The 12,957-nt window shown below is 41.5% G+C and overlaps 1 protein-coding gene across 1 annotated transcript; it reads left to right on the forward strand.

Annotated features, from left to right (window-relative positions):
- Positions 1-409: 409 nt before the first annotated feature.
- On the forward strand, positions 410-8,844 carry tapbpl (TAP binding protein like). The gene is made up of 8 exons (XM_080750537.1): positions 410-676; positions 1,772-1,978; positions 2,867-3,151; positions 3,429-3,629; positions 4,903-5,070; positions 6,174-6,277; positions 7,076-7,304; positions 7,822-8,844. The coding sequence occupies exons 1-8, from the start codon at positions 628-630 to the stop codon at positions 7,914-7,916; spliced, it is 1,338 nt and encodes a 445-aa protein (XP_080606663.1). The 5' UTR covers positions 410-627; the 3' UTR covers positions 7,917-8,844.
- Positions 8,845-12,957: the final 4,113 nt, after the last annotated feature.

A 12,957-nucleotide genomic window follows, 5' to 3' on the forward strand; every position in this document is an offset into this window, starting at 1 on the left:
TCAAGACCGATGGCTTTTAGTTTCTCAATCAGAATAGCATGATCCACGGTGTCAAATGCCTTCTGGAGGTCCATCATGACCATGCCACTATATTTGCCCTGATCCGCTTCGCATTTGATTTGGTCAGTCAAATAGAGAAGGCATGTGTCAGTGGAATGGGATTTTCTGGGATTGGGATGGGATTTTCGTAATGTTTGAAACACTGCCATTTCCTGTCCACTCTTGCACACATTAGTAACAATAGCTGTTGTGTGCCTGTTTTTCTTTTTCCTTTAAGCCTCATAATGACAATCTGACTCCACTTACCTAGTAACAGGTGACTGTTACAGCTCTGTTCTGTCATTGGTTGAGCAGTTCAGATGATGTTGTGTCCCGAGTACACTTGCACTTTCACTTTGGCTGACAAAACCTCTACAACAGCAACGCACAGCTATAATATTTCTAGTTTAATTACCAACTATTCCATCAGACTGGTTGTAGGCCAAGGCAGAGGAGATAAAAGACATTATTCAAAACTACTGTTGGCAATACAGTGAGACGCAGGTTTATTTTTAGCAACCAAAAGTGAAAGTGTTTTGGGAAACGGTTAAGTGTAGGCTAAATGACATTTTAAGCTACTTCACTTATATGATGCTTGAGGTTCTCCTGTTTGGATACTTGATGACATTCGTGTGTGGTAAGAATCTAAACTAATTCCTGTAAGCTGTCATTGACACTAGGATATCACATAACACTAGACCTCCAACCATACTTGACATCATCAGTGATGTTGTTACATAGTATTAAGTACCGTAAGCCCTATTTGGCATTATAAATGTTATATGGCAACCTTGCATACTGTGTTATTTTATTATTAGTTGTAGTACTTTATAGTAGGCTCTACATATACATACTATGTACACCATTTTTACAATTTATGCATTTAGCATCTTAATCCAGAGCAATTTACAGTAAGCAAGGACAACACAGTACAACAAGAGAGAAAGTAGGCCTGCACGTCAAGATGTGACATGTTGTGTGAGCTTGTAGATCTGCTATTTTTGAAAAATCATGACAATTTCTTTCATTATTTGAACATATTGACCCGATTCTATAAATGTATTTTTTAAAAGTGTTTTGAAAAACTCTGTGGACCCCCCGCAGCTCAAAATATATTGTTTCAGGGACCCCCAGTAGCAAAGATTTGAGTTACAAAAGGTTTGCTTTGAAAATGAGATACAAAGTTTTGCACACATTCACGTTGAGCTTATTATCTGCTATATTACATTAGCTAAAGTATTAAATGATTCCAGGTGTAGTGTCCCCCCCTCCTATCCCCTGTAGCTTCAATGGTTCTCAACCTTTTCAGGCCGCGACCCCCAAAATAATCATATTTTAACTGCGTACCCCCCCCACTCTGGCGAGCAATAAGAGTTGAGGCATTACATTTTAACATGGTTCTATTGTGAAGATAGCAGATCTACATGCTCACAATGCCTCGTGCTGCAAGGCGTTGTGAGCATGTAGATCTGCTATTTTTACAATTTCTGCCTCTAATATTTGACAATTTGGCCAATGTGTAATTTGTCATTTTAGAGATATTAAAAAGTCATTAAATTGTCACTTTAGAAATGTGCAGATATCCTCTATCTATACACTTAAACTTTATGTTGTTTTGTTTACTGTTGAGTGAGAAAACAATGTTGCACATTAAGTTAATCATCTGGGGACCCCCCAAAATAGGTTGAGAACCACTGCTGTAGCTTTTCTGAAATGCCGTCTCTGGTTTCAGGTGAGGGAGGGGTGGATGTGGTGCTGTCCTGCTCTCTGGTCCAGGAAGGTGCAGGACTGGATGGAATGCGAGCTGGATTCACACGGACTCCGGCCACGCTGGTCTTGAGAGACGTGCGGGTGCCTCCTGATCAGTTGCCTGATACTCTGACTCCATTCATACCACCCACACTCCCTGATCCTGAGGCCCTTCTCTTCGAGGCCAAAGGTTTGTGTCTTTAAAACAGATTTCGTATAGTTAACCCGTTAAAACCAGTTGGACGGACGGACAGGGGCGAAATTATGCTATCCAATTATGAAAAACACCACTTACACATTTTTGTAAGCTTTGATGGACCCCAAAGAATCACAAATAATATCACCTTTAATATGGTATGCTGTTGCTCAGTGTGCTTTACAGCTGTGGTTCTCAAAGTGGGGCCTGGGACCCCCGGTGGTCCTTGAGGGTGTCCCCAGATAAATGATTGCTAGATGGGAAGTGGTTCTCTTACGGGTCTGTAACTGGGTGGGTCCACATTTGGTTACACTATCGGAGTTAAATTAACTCTGAGGACTTGGCGGTGTATATTGGGGTCCGTGGCCTAATTCATATCAAAACTGGGGGGTCCTTGAAATGTACAAAGAAGCGACTCACTGCTTCACAGAACTTGCTTTTTGAAGTGCACAGTACCTAATTGAGGCATCTAAACAGCGGGTTTAAACAACAACTTTAGATGGTATAGTTTCTGTCTCAGAGGTATCGCAAGATTTGGTTTCCAGACAGGAAATGGTGGACAGTCTTGTGATACTAGCTAGTTCAGAAACGTACTTTATGCTCTTTAGATGAACACACCGGAAAGCAACACAGACATTTATAAAATACTCGTCTCAGGAAAGTAAAAGAAGACATGTCACACATCGTTTTCTGCTGTGTTGCTTATATTGTTCAGAAATGGTGTTTGTTCCTAAGCCGGCTCTCATAGATTCCAATGTTATTTCACCGAACTTCCTGTGTGAGTTCGCCACCCAGTGTGACCAATCCGCCGTCTGGAATTACAGGGTAGAGAAATTGACGTCGGTGTCCTTTCCTTTCATGAACTTCTTGCCTCTACGACAGTGTCATCTCCTGAGATCCCCGACGGAGACCTGTTGGTGCATGCGGATTGCAACGACCAGGAAGTGATGTGCGAGATCAGTCGTTACTTCCCCCATGGCGGCTCCCAGGAGGACAGCGGTGGACCGGCCTATTTCATCAGCTCACTGCATATTGAAGGGGGCGGGCTCAGCACCACCCTGCTCCTGCAGACCTTGGCGGTCGAGAAGGACCAGCCAGAGGTACCGCCACTGATGCACACCAGGCTGGGCCTGCCTCTCAGCCAATCAGGGTCTCTGCTGACTGAGGGTGAGATCAGGAGGCTAATAGTCCTGTTTTTAAATGACTGTGCTTAAACAAAATCCTGGTCTCTTTGTATCATTCTTTACAAACGAACTGTCTAAAAGCTCCGATAGCTATACCAAAAGTTGTTTGATCCAACTGGCATCTTTAGAGCCCGACACCGTCACACGAGAGGTACAAAATTCAGGACATTTTAAGATTGTTATTAGTGCTATGGGTTGGGAACGTATTCTTTTTATGCCTTTTTAAACCTTTTTATGTTTTAAATTACTCTTTCTTTTAGTGGTATTCCTGGTGTTTTCTGGTACCAAGTCGGTTTCTGGCCCTCTGGGGGGCGATGTCCTCCTCAACTGTGGCTTTAGGCAGCAGGAAGAGTCCCCGGTGCAGGATGTGGCAGTGGAGTGGTGGCTTCAGCACAGAGGAAATGGGAGGAGAGTGCTTGAGATGACGACGGGGAGCCCAGATACAGAGAATAGAACACAGAGTAAGCAGGTGACAATTTCTACTACAACACACATCAGAAACGATGCAAGTTGAGAATTCATTCCCTACCCAGCAGTGTTGATTTAGACAGTCTTTTAAATTAAATTTCATTTCACTAATTTTTTATTTATTGACAAAATTGTCTTCATCATCGTACTTTAGTTTTTATTTAGTTTTTACTATGCCGACTAAGTGTTTTCACTGATGAAAACTAACATTCTTCGTCATAGTTTTAGTCTAAATCAACACTGCCACCCAGTTGTGCAATACACACTGTACCCGTTGTCAGAATACCTGTTGTTCCCGACGGTTCTCAACACGTCATGCACTGCGCACATGCAGAGATCTTCATAATTCATAAGAGTACTTGAGGGCCAAATGTCCCCACAAGTATAGTGGAATTTGAGAAATGGACATTTGGACACATAATTTGTTTTCCTGTTTTTTTTTTAAACAATATGTTTATTTTCTTTTTTTTATACATACAAAACAACACATACAATACAATAAAAGCAAAGTTCAGACAAAACAAACAAACAAACAACAACAACAAAAACACAAAAAACAAAAACCCGAAGAATATAAAATAATCATGACACAAAGAGCACATACATCACACCAACATCCCGATTCATAAGCCACAAGGCCAGACAAATGACCGTAGAGAGAGAAAAAAAAAGCTACCCTACTCCTGGTTCCTCCATCAGATAGGAAAGATCGTTTCCCTTGACATACTGAATAAAATTCCCCCATATTTTCTCAAATAGTTCTTGTTTGTTTTTGAGAGTGTATGTAGTTCTTTCTAAAGGAAGGCATAAAGATAGTTCCTTAAACCACTGAGCGATGCTAGGTTTCCCTGTCTTTTTCCATGAAAGGGCGATAACCCTTTTGGCTTGTAAGAACCCAAGGTCCAGAAATTATTTGTTTTCCTGGTTACCAGTCGCGCCAATGAACTGCAGCGGCGCAGGAGGTATCTAGCTTTTTATATCTATGGAATCAGCACATTAAAAAAAATGCCATGCATAAAATCACTGTCTTTAAATGTTATCCTCACAAGTATAGCAATACCTGTGTGTGTGTGTGTGTGTGTGTGTGTGTGTGTGTGTGTGTGTGTGTGTGTGTGTGTGTGTGTGTGTGTGTGTGTGTGTGTGTGTGTGTGTGTGTGTGTGTGCGCGCGCGCGTGTGCGTGCGTAGGGGGAGGGGGTGCTTATAGTGTAAATGCCTGTACTGGGTCCTCCTCAAATGTGATGACCTACTTCCATGTCTTTGATCAGTGCAAGTGGAGAGAAAGGGTGCCAGTGTGGATGCCCACCTGCTGGTAGAGAGCGGTAATGCATCTGTGACTCTGAGGAAGCTGAGGGTGATGGATGAGGGAGCCTACATCTGTACAGTCACTGTGGGTGTGTTCCATGCCCAGCAGGTCGTACAGCTGCAGGTCATACGTGAGTCTTTCTCTGCTGCTACTTTTGCCAAATGTTTGCCTCAGAACAAAAAAATCTCAAAAAATATTGTGTAAAAGGACTCATATGGTGTAAGTGTATTTATAAACTCTCAGAATTAAATGAACACTGATTTTACAGTGTAGATTAGGCTCCCACAGATACAAGGGCCATCATATTGTAAAATGGCATTTTAAAACAAACTAAAACCTGCATTCACAATGTGTCACATCGCTTGTGGAAATGTGGACATTTATTTGTTAATTTGCTCATCTGTGTGGTCAAGTCTGGTGTCTCATCTGCCTCGTGACAATACAACACAGATTCTCTGTGGGGTTGAGGTCAGGCCAGTTGGCTGGTCAGTTAAGCCCAGTAATACCATGGTCGGTACACCAGTTACTAGTAGTTTTGGCTCTGTGGGCAGGTTCCAAGTGCTTCTGGAAAAGGTAATCGGCATCTCCATAAAGCTTGTCAACCTATGGAAGCACAAAGTGCTCTAAAATCTCTGGGTAGATGGCTGTGTTGACTCTGAACTTGATAAAACACAGTGGAGCAAAACCAGCATTGCATTGTATTGCTGGTGTGGTCCACTGTGTTTTATCACCTGTACATGTCCTTCCCGGTGATGTCATCAGGGGGACACTTTGGTGTGGTGTTGTATACAACTTGGTGAAATGCTGACAAATAGCATGATCTAATTCCTTGCTGCCTACAGCAGTGTTTCACAAACAGTCATGACCCACTTTGGGTCCTGGAGTTCTTTTTATGGGTCTTTAAAATCCTTTTCCCTGTATTTTTCTTTCCAGAGATTTTTCAAAATTCTTTCTAAAATATATGAAAAATCAGGGTCTGCTTAGCTTGACCAAACCTAGGCGAGAGAGAAGCAGTCTACTCAGATGAAAATGCATCCAAAGTACAGCACAATATCTCAGTTTACAGAAACACATAAAGCTCTAGTTCCAGGTCAATCTAAGCAAGTGATGCCCAAATTCGTACTATATTATTAAATGAAAACATGGAAATGCTAAAATCCCTCTCATTATACGTGTAACAACACTCTTCTCTCTTTCTGTTCCCTCCACTGGCTTGTTTGATGTTCCTTTCAGAGCCACCCCATGTTTCCCTCTCAGAGGAGAAGCTGGTATTTCAGGCTGAATTGCCCCAGAAACTGAGCTGCCACTGCAATAATTACTACCCACTGGATGCTCAGGTCTGTATGCAGCTGCTGTAGAAGAATGCTCTCAGCTTTTTCAGTGCCATACTATTTACCTTTACCATGCCATTTACCACTGCACAAGACCTGGTGAAAATATTCTCTTCATTTCAGTGTGATATGAAAATCAACTTGCAGAGACTTCTAACTAGTTTGAGATACGTACAGTAATCCAACAACATTAACTCTAGGAAGCCTTGTTTATTTGTTCAAATCTTTAGGTTGGAAGATTAAACTAGTGTAATTTGAAGTGATGACTATGCTCAAAGAAATGAGCAGACACAATTGGAACTGGAATCCACCTACCTGAAAATATATTTACTGTTTATTATAGAGCTGGGGATATGTGGAAACCCCTGTTACTGAACAAACACTCTAGCTATGATTACTAGTAGAGAACATGGTGTTTTAACCAAAAGTATCATTGTGGGGTTTGGCTTGCAAAGCACACCGTGATGATGTCATCATGGTGTACTTTGCAAGCCAAAACCCACAATCACGAATCCTCCAGTTCTAGGCAACACAGAAATGGGGGGAATTTTTTCTTATTTCCACATACTGTAACAACTCAAAGGTATGTCAATGACATAGTTCAAAGTTGAAAAGTAATGTTTAGATTTTGCATTTGTTTACATTTGTCATTAACCCTTTAACAAACTTTTGAATTTGGTCAATCCTAGCTAGTATAGTTAGACCTCCATTCAACTAAGTATATAGGGTTCACCTGGTTATGTGCGTGAGTCAAAATGGCCTGAATTCTAAATTAATTTTCTTGTTTCCTCTGACCTTTTTTAGGTGGAGTGGTTCTCCCTCTCGCCAGCAGACAAGGAGCCTTCAGTCCTAGCAGATCAGGGCTCTCTCTCCAGCCACCGGCAGCATGGCGACGGGACCATGTCTCTGTCCTCCCATATCACCCTGCCTCCCGGCAGCTTCCCCCCGGGGACCACCGTCATCTGCAGGGTGTCCCACCCTGCCCTGGAAACCCCCCTGTCCCTCAGTCTGACCATAGAAAGACCAGAGCCAGGTTTGTTTTCAAATCACCTGCCCTCTCGACCAGGGGTCCCCAAAGATATTTAGGAACCAAATGGACTCTTATGGGTCTGTAACTCAAGAATGTACAAAATGTAAAATGTTATACTCTCAGAATTAAATGAACACTGATTTTACAGGGTAGATTAGGCTCCCACAGATAAAAGGGCCATCATATTGTGAAATGACATTTAAAACAAACAAAAACCTGCATCCACAATGTGTCACATCGCTTGTGGAAATGTGGACATTTTAATTGTGGTCATAAGGACATTGGGCCCGATTCATCAAGGTCAGATTCGGCAATGTTTTTTTGTCTGGGATTTTGAAGGTAAGACAGAAATATAAGACAGATTTAGTCACTTTATTTACACTATATTTACGACCAGATTGATGAATCGGGCCCATTGTGCTGATATATCTTATTATTACCTGTACCTGTACATTTGCCCCCCCCTTTGAAAACCTGTGTTCTATACCAACTGTTCCCATGTGTTTTGTGTGTTTTACAGACTCCTATTGGATGTTCATGGGCTTCCTGTTCGTCACAGGGCTTTTCTTCTACCAGCTTGTGAGCAGTGTTGGGCTATATTACTATGGAGAGTAATATGTTCCATATTACTCTTCAAAAAAGTAATATTATATTATTTATTAAAGGGGAAGACCACCCATTTTCAATATTGAACTATGTCATTAATATACCTTTGTATTGCAAATCACAACTTGATGACATCACACCGTTGTACTTTACAATACAAACCCCAAAATCAATCCTCCAGTTCTAGGCAACACAGAAGAGGGGGAACTTTTTTTTTATTACTAACTCCTCCAAGGTATATTAATGACATAGTTCAATATTGAAAATGGGTGGTCTTCCCCTTTAACGAAATGTTTCCAAAGGCAGCCTACAAAACCTGAGTAATATGTAATATATATTTGTAAAGCAGTAATATTAGGAGCTTTAAAACAAAATCAACTTTTTGAGACTCATTAGATGGGTTGTCTTTTTTTTACCCTGCTGTCGGTACTGAAGTGAAATTCTTTGGGTGAAATTCTAAGGTTGGCAATAAATATTACCTCTAACAATAGCCATGTGCTGTATAGAGAATATAGGTTGCTGCCTTCAGGAAGGAGATGTGGTGTTCCAGAATACAATAAGGTCAAACTAAAAAGGTCCTTTGTCCATCAAAAAAATAAGTGAAAAATATAAGTTTGTGCCCGACAGCACAGCGCTACATTATGCTACTTGTGTATTGCATTGGTTCACCTGCTGTCCCAGATCTAGATGAGTCTCATATCAGACTCAGTATCAGTGGTGTAAAGTACTTTTTCTAGGTATTTGTTCTTGAGTATTTTCAATACTTTTAATTCTACACCTCTACCTCTTGGAGGCAAATACTGTACTTTTACTCCACAATTGCGACACATTGTGAGCTTTTAGATCTGCTATTTTCAAAAGATTTTTATACATTTGAAAACTTGTGAAATGGGTAAATGAGTAGTTTCTACTTTTGGTACTTTAAGTACATTTTGATACCAATCCAGACGTTTACTAGGGCCCAAGGTGGAGGGGGCCCTAATTATTTTATACTTTAGCTATTGAAAAATAGTAGATATACAAGCTCACAGCGTGGCACCGAGTGCCGTGCTGCGAGCTTGTAGATCTGCTATTTTTTTTTTAGTCGTGATAAAGTGTGCAAATCTTTGAATATATTATTTTTTAAGCGAACATTTGTTTTGCTTCTGGGGGGAGGGGGGGGGGGGGGGTCACTGGAACTTAATATTTTGAGATGGGGGTCCGTGGCCAAACATATAATTTTGGGGGTCCTTCAGATGAAAAAGTGTGATCACCACTGACATAGAAACATAGGTTTTTTCGAAAAAGATTTGAAATATTCAGACTTTAAAAAAATAGCAGATCTATATCTGCTATTTTTCAATTGTTAAAGCACAAAATAATGCCTAATAATGCGTTCCCAGTTTAAATGGGTTAAACCCCCTCCCACTATGAAGAACATTCATGGGGGCCCGGAGTGAATTCTTGTACCCAGGGCCCAGAATTTGGTGTGACACCCCTGGTCCAGTCGATCAGATCGGGTTCATGGCTAATGTATTGTAAAATGAACTCTCTGAGCATAACAGTTGAGAATCATGAAAAAGTCACAGCAGAGTTCTGTTGATGATTTCTTTATTGGCATCAGCAAAAGTGGTAAGCATGCGTTTTTAAGAATTCTCACAATTCCATTTGCATCTCTCACTGCATAATCATATTTCAAGTTGATCACCTAATAATATTGCTGTACAATATCATTAGACCATTCTTATTCACCACTTTATTTATACATAAATGCAATTTACACGTAGGGTTTTCCGTTTTTACAATTTTTGTCACCTCAAAATTCTTTTAAGTCTTAAGAGAGGGAAATGATCTCTTCAGAAAGATCCAACGCTCCCCCCCTCAAAAAAGAAAAGAAAAAACATTTAACAACCTATAAACACATTTTTTCAGGAGCATAGTCTGACAAAGGTGTACTATGGTTCTACTCATACAGTACTACATTTGCTGACAATGTATTATTGGAGCAATTAGTGTTCACTGAGTTGTATTCTTTTTCTCTCAAAAGTAAGTGAATTTTAACAATTTTGGCAAACTCTTGAGCATCATTGCATTGCATACGCAATCATCACCAGATCAGCGATACAATATACACAGGTCCTTTTTAACCACTGACAAAAGGAAACAAACAATGTACAATCGGCAGTTAGTTTTCAGAAGTGGCAGATACACAGGTCACACAAAAAGGCAAAACTATGGACACCGTTTGCCATGCAAGTTAGAAACAAACCTCCTTTTTGGCCTTTACTGCACTGTAGGTGACAGCGAGTGAGTCGTTGAGTTGACAGGGAGTGGGGCGTGGGCAGGCGGGTTACTTAAAAGGCTAATTTAGACTTGTCAAACAGCTGTGTCATACGACTGAAATAAAGTATTCTCAACTAAAAACGCATGTTTTTGTTTTGTTTTCTGAGACCAGGCCTTAGTAATCAACGTACACAACAACAAACACATGAGCAGTGTGTGAGCACATAATTCTGAACAACTATCTACCTGTTTTAAAATGTGACTTTACACATTCATCTGTCTATATGGCTGTCTCTGTCCAAGTCAGAGTTGAGAGGGACCACCCTCTGTGTCAGAGAGGTCAATTCACATGTACATAAGAGAGATTGTCTGTCAGTGGCTTGCTTCACTGTGGCACAACTATGCCACCACTGTAAATCTTATCTACCTTCCTACGGGGCTGAAACCCTGCAAACAAATTATGCACAATGATAATGCAATAAAAATATCTCGATTTTATAACTGTGTCCCAGTCCAAATGGGGGTTCAACTTCGTTTAATGGGGGAAAGTTGTCACAACTTATTTATGTACCTTTCCCTAAATTGCCCTTGCCTTTCCTTATCTCTCACAGTCTCCTCCCCCGTATCTCTTCTTTACCAATGTGTCTGTACTCTGCTCTTCAGAAACAAGAGACTGAGTGAGAGAGAAACAGTTTAGGCAGGAAAGGAAAATAAAGAATTAACCAGTAAAGGCCTATCAGCTAAACCTAGGGGATAGAAAAAGCTATTGGCTACAATGCTATGAATCACAAATACATACACACACACACACACACGTACAACAAAAAGATCATAATCTTAATCTCTAACCATGACCTTGTATTAGTTAAGTAGTAATGATGGTAGCAGTAGGGGTAGGAGGGGGGCAATGTCGGTTAGATCATGTCAGTATCAATTTACAAATGTAGGACACCGTCGAAAAGGTCAAATGAACCGGCTTTGGCGTTTCTGGGGATTAAAAGGTTGGTTATCTCTCGTTCAGTCCTGTCTCCCATGCTCACCTACCTCTCTGTTGTTGTCTTTGCCCCAAACTCATGTTCCCTCTCCCCTGCTCAATGCCCCATGTACCGCCCACACCTAGCAGCAGGTTTTGACCCTATGTGTTCCCAGCCTCACAAGGAATTTCACTTTCTTCCTCCTTTCTCTCTCCCTCTCTCTCTCTCTCTCTCCTTCTCTCTCTCCCTCGCTCCCAGCTGCACCCTTCAATAATGCATGGGATGCAGAGACAGGGGAGAGTGAATATGAGACTCCACGTCATAGCAGCAGAGAAAGTGAGAGAGTGGATGAGGAGGGCTGGGGCGGAGGTTAGGTGAGTGGGGGGATGGGGCAAAAAAGAGCAGAGGCCTCTAAACACTACAGTACCTGGCATGTTACAAGTGCAAGATGGTTCGGATGGAAGACTGTGTGAAGAGACGGGAGGAGCGGGCGGAGTGGTGTGGAGGGGAGGGGAGAGTGTAGTGCTTGGATTTGTGTCTTTTTTTGTCATCGTTGTTGTTTTGATTCTCGTCTCTCTTATATCATACTGAAGTCCAAAGATATATCCTCCTCTGTAACGCTCCGGGTTTAGCTCAGTAGAAGAAATACACTGAGGGGGAGAAGAGGAGAGGAGGGACAGCGATTGAGAGGGAGTGAGAAGTGATTGAAAGACGAAGACAGACAGACAAACAAGCAGACAGTCATTAGTTCAATCCGCTTATTGTTTGCTAAAAACATTTACAGAACATTTACAAAACGCCAAAGTATACAGTGCAATCAAGCCTCTCTAAATGACTTCTGTAATAAGCATCCATGAATAATTAACAGACAAAGACTGCGACAGGCATGGCTTTGTTCGAGCAGAGATTATGCCTGTGTTGTTGCATAGTTGCCTCCCTCGTACCCTCCATAACCCCCCGGCTCCACCGGGCGCGTCGAGCGTCGCGTCAACGTCAACGTTGGGAACGCTCCCGTTTTAATCAATGAAGGGAGCTCCACTGGCGACGTCAACGTCGGACGCTCCGGTGACGGCGTCCAAACTCGAAAATCGCCCCGGTTCATTTTTTTGACGGCGTCCACAACGTCCAGTCATGTATAAAATATGAATAAATGCTTTGTATATTAAATGTAGTCACAAGGGTGACTAGATGTCCCAAATGTAATTATGTAATTACAGCGGTCAACTTTGATACAATTATGTATAAACACAACAGGCTAATATAATCATGACAAAACAAAGTGGTCAGTGGTGCATTGCTGCTCTCTGCTGTGAACATAGTGTGCTCTATACGTTCACATTCAGGTCACAAATAGCTATATTCCTGTTTGAAAGTGATTTTCGTGTTGTTTTGGAAATGGGCTATATTGGCCATAGAATGAATACTTCACAGTCACAGCCGCTGCGCTGCAGTGGAGCCGGTCGGACGTCAATGTGACGGCGTCAATGACGCCGTCAAGACGCAAAGCAACGCGACACCGCCAGTGGAGCCCTGGGGTTACACTTTCATATAAGGAATCTGAGCAGAAGCTCATTCACCATCTGCATATTTAAATTCCTTGTTGACAGTTATCATATTACTATAGAAACAACTATATTTACAATACAATCCATATTGACAGAGAAAATACAATTCCTTTACAATGCTTTTAGCACCTCCCTGGCACACTCATACGTTCTATGGCCACCATTACAACCTGATTCATGTTTTATCTGAAGGCGCGGTAGTTATTAAACGAAGAGAACTAATATTGTGAGTAATATCGATATCGAGGT

This window comes from Nannobrachium achirus, assembly GCF_963921795.1.
Source record: "Nannobrachium achirus genome assembly, chromosome: 2".
Taxonomy (NCBI): Eukaryota; Metazoa; Chordata; class Actinopteri; order Myctophiformes; family Myctophidae; genus Nannobrachium; species Nannobrachium achirus.

Bases quoted from the DNA above. Each gene is read 5' to 3' on its own strand.
- tapbpl (XM_080750537.1), top strand. From the start codon at position 628: ATGATGCTTGAGGTTCTCCTGTTTGGATACTTGATGACATTCGTGTGT. The intron at 677-1,771 runs GTAAGAATCTAA...CTCTGGTTTCAG, and splicing joins CTTGATGACATTCGTGTGTG to GTGAGGGAGGGGTGGATGTG. The intron at 5,071-6,173 runs GTGAGTCTTTCT...TGTTCCTTTCAG, and splicing joins CGTACAGCTGCAGGTCATAC to AGCCACCCCATGTTTCCCTC.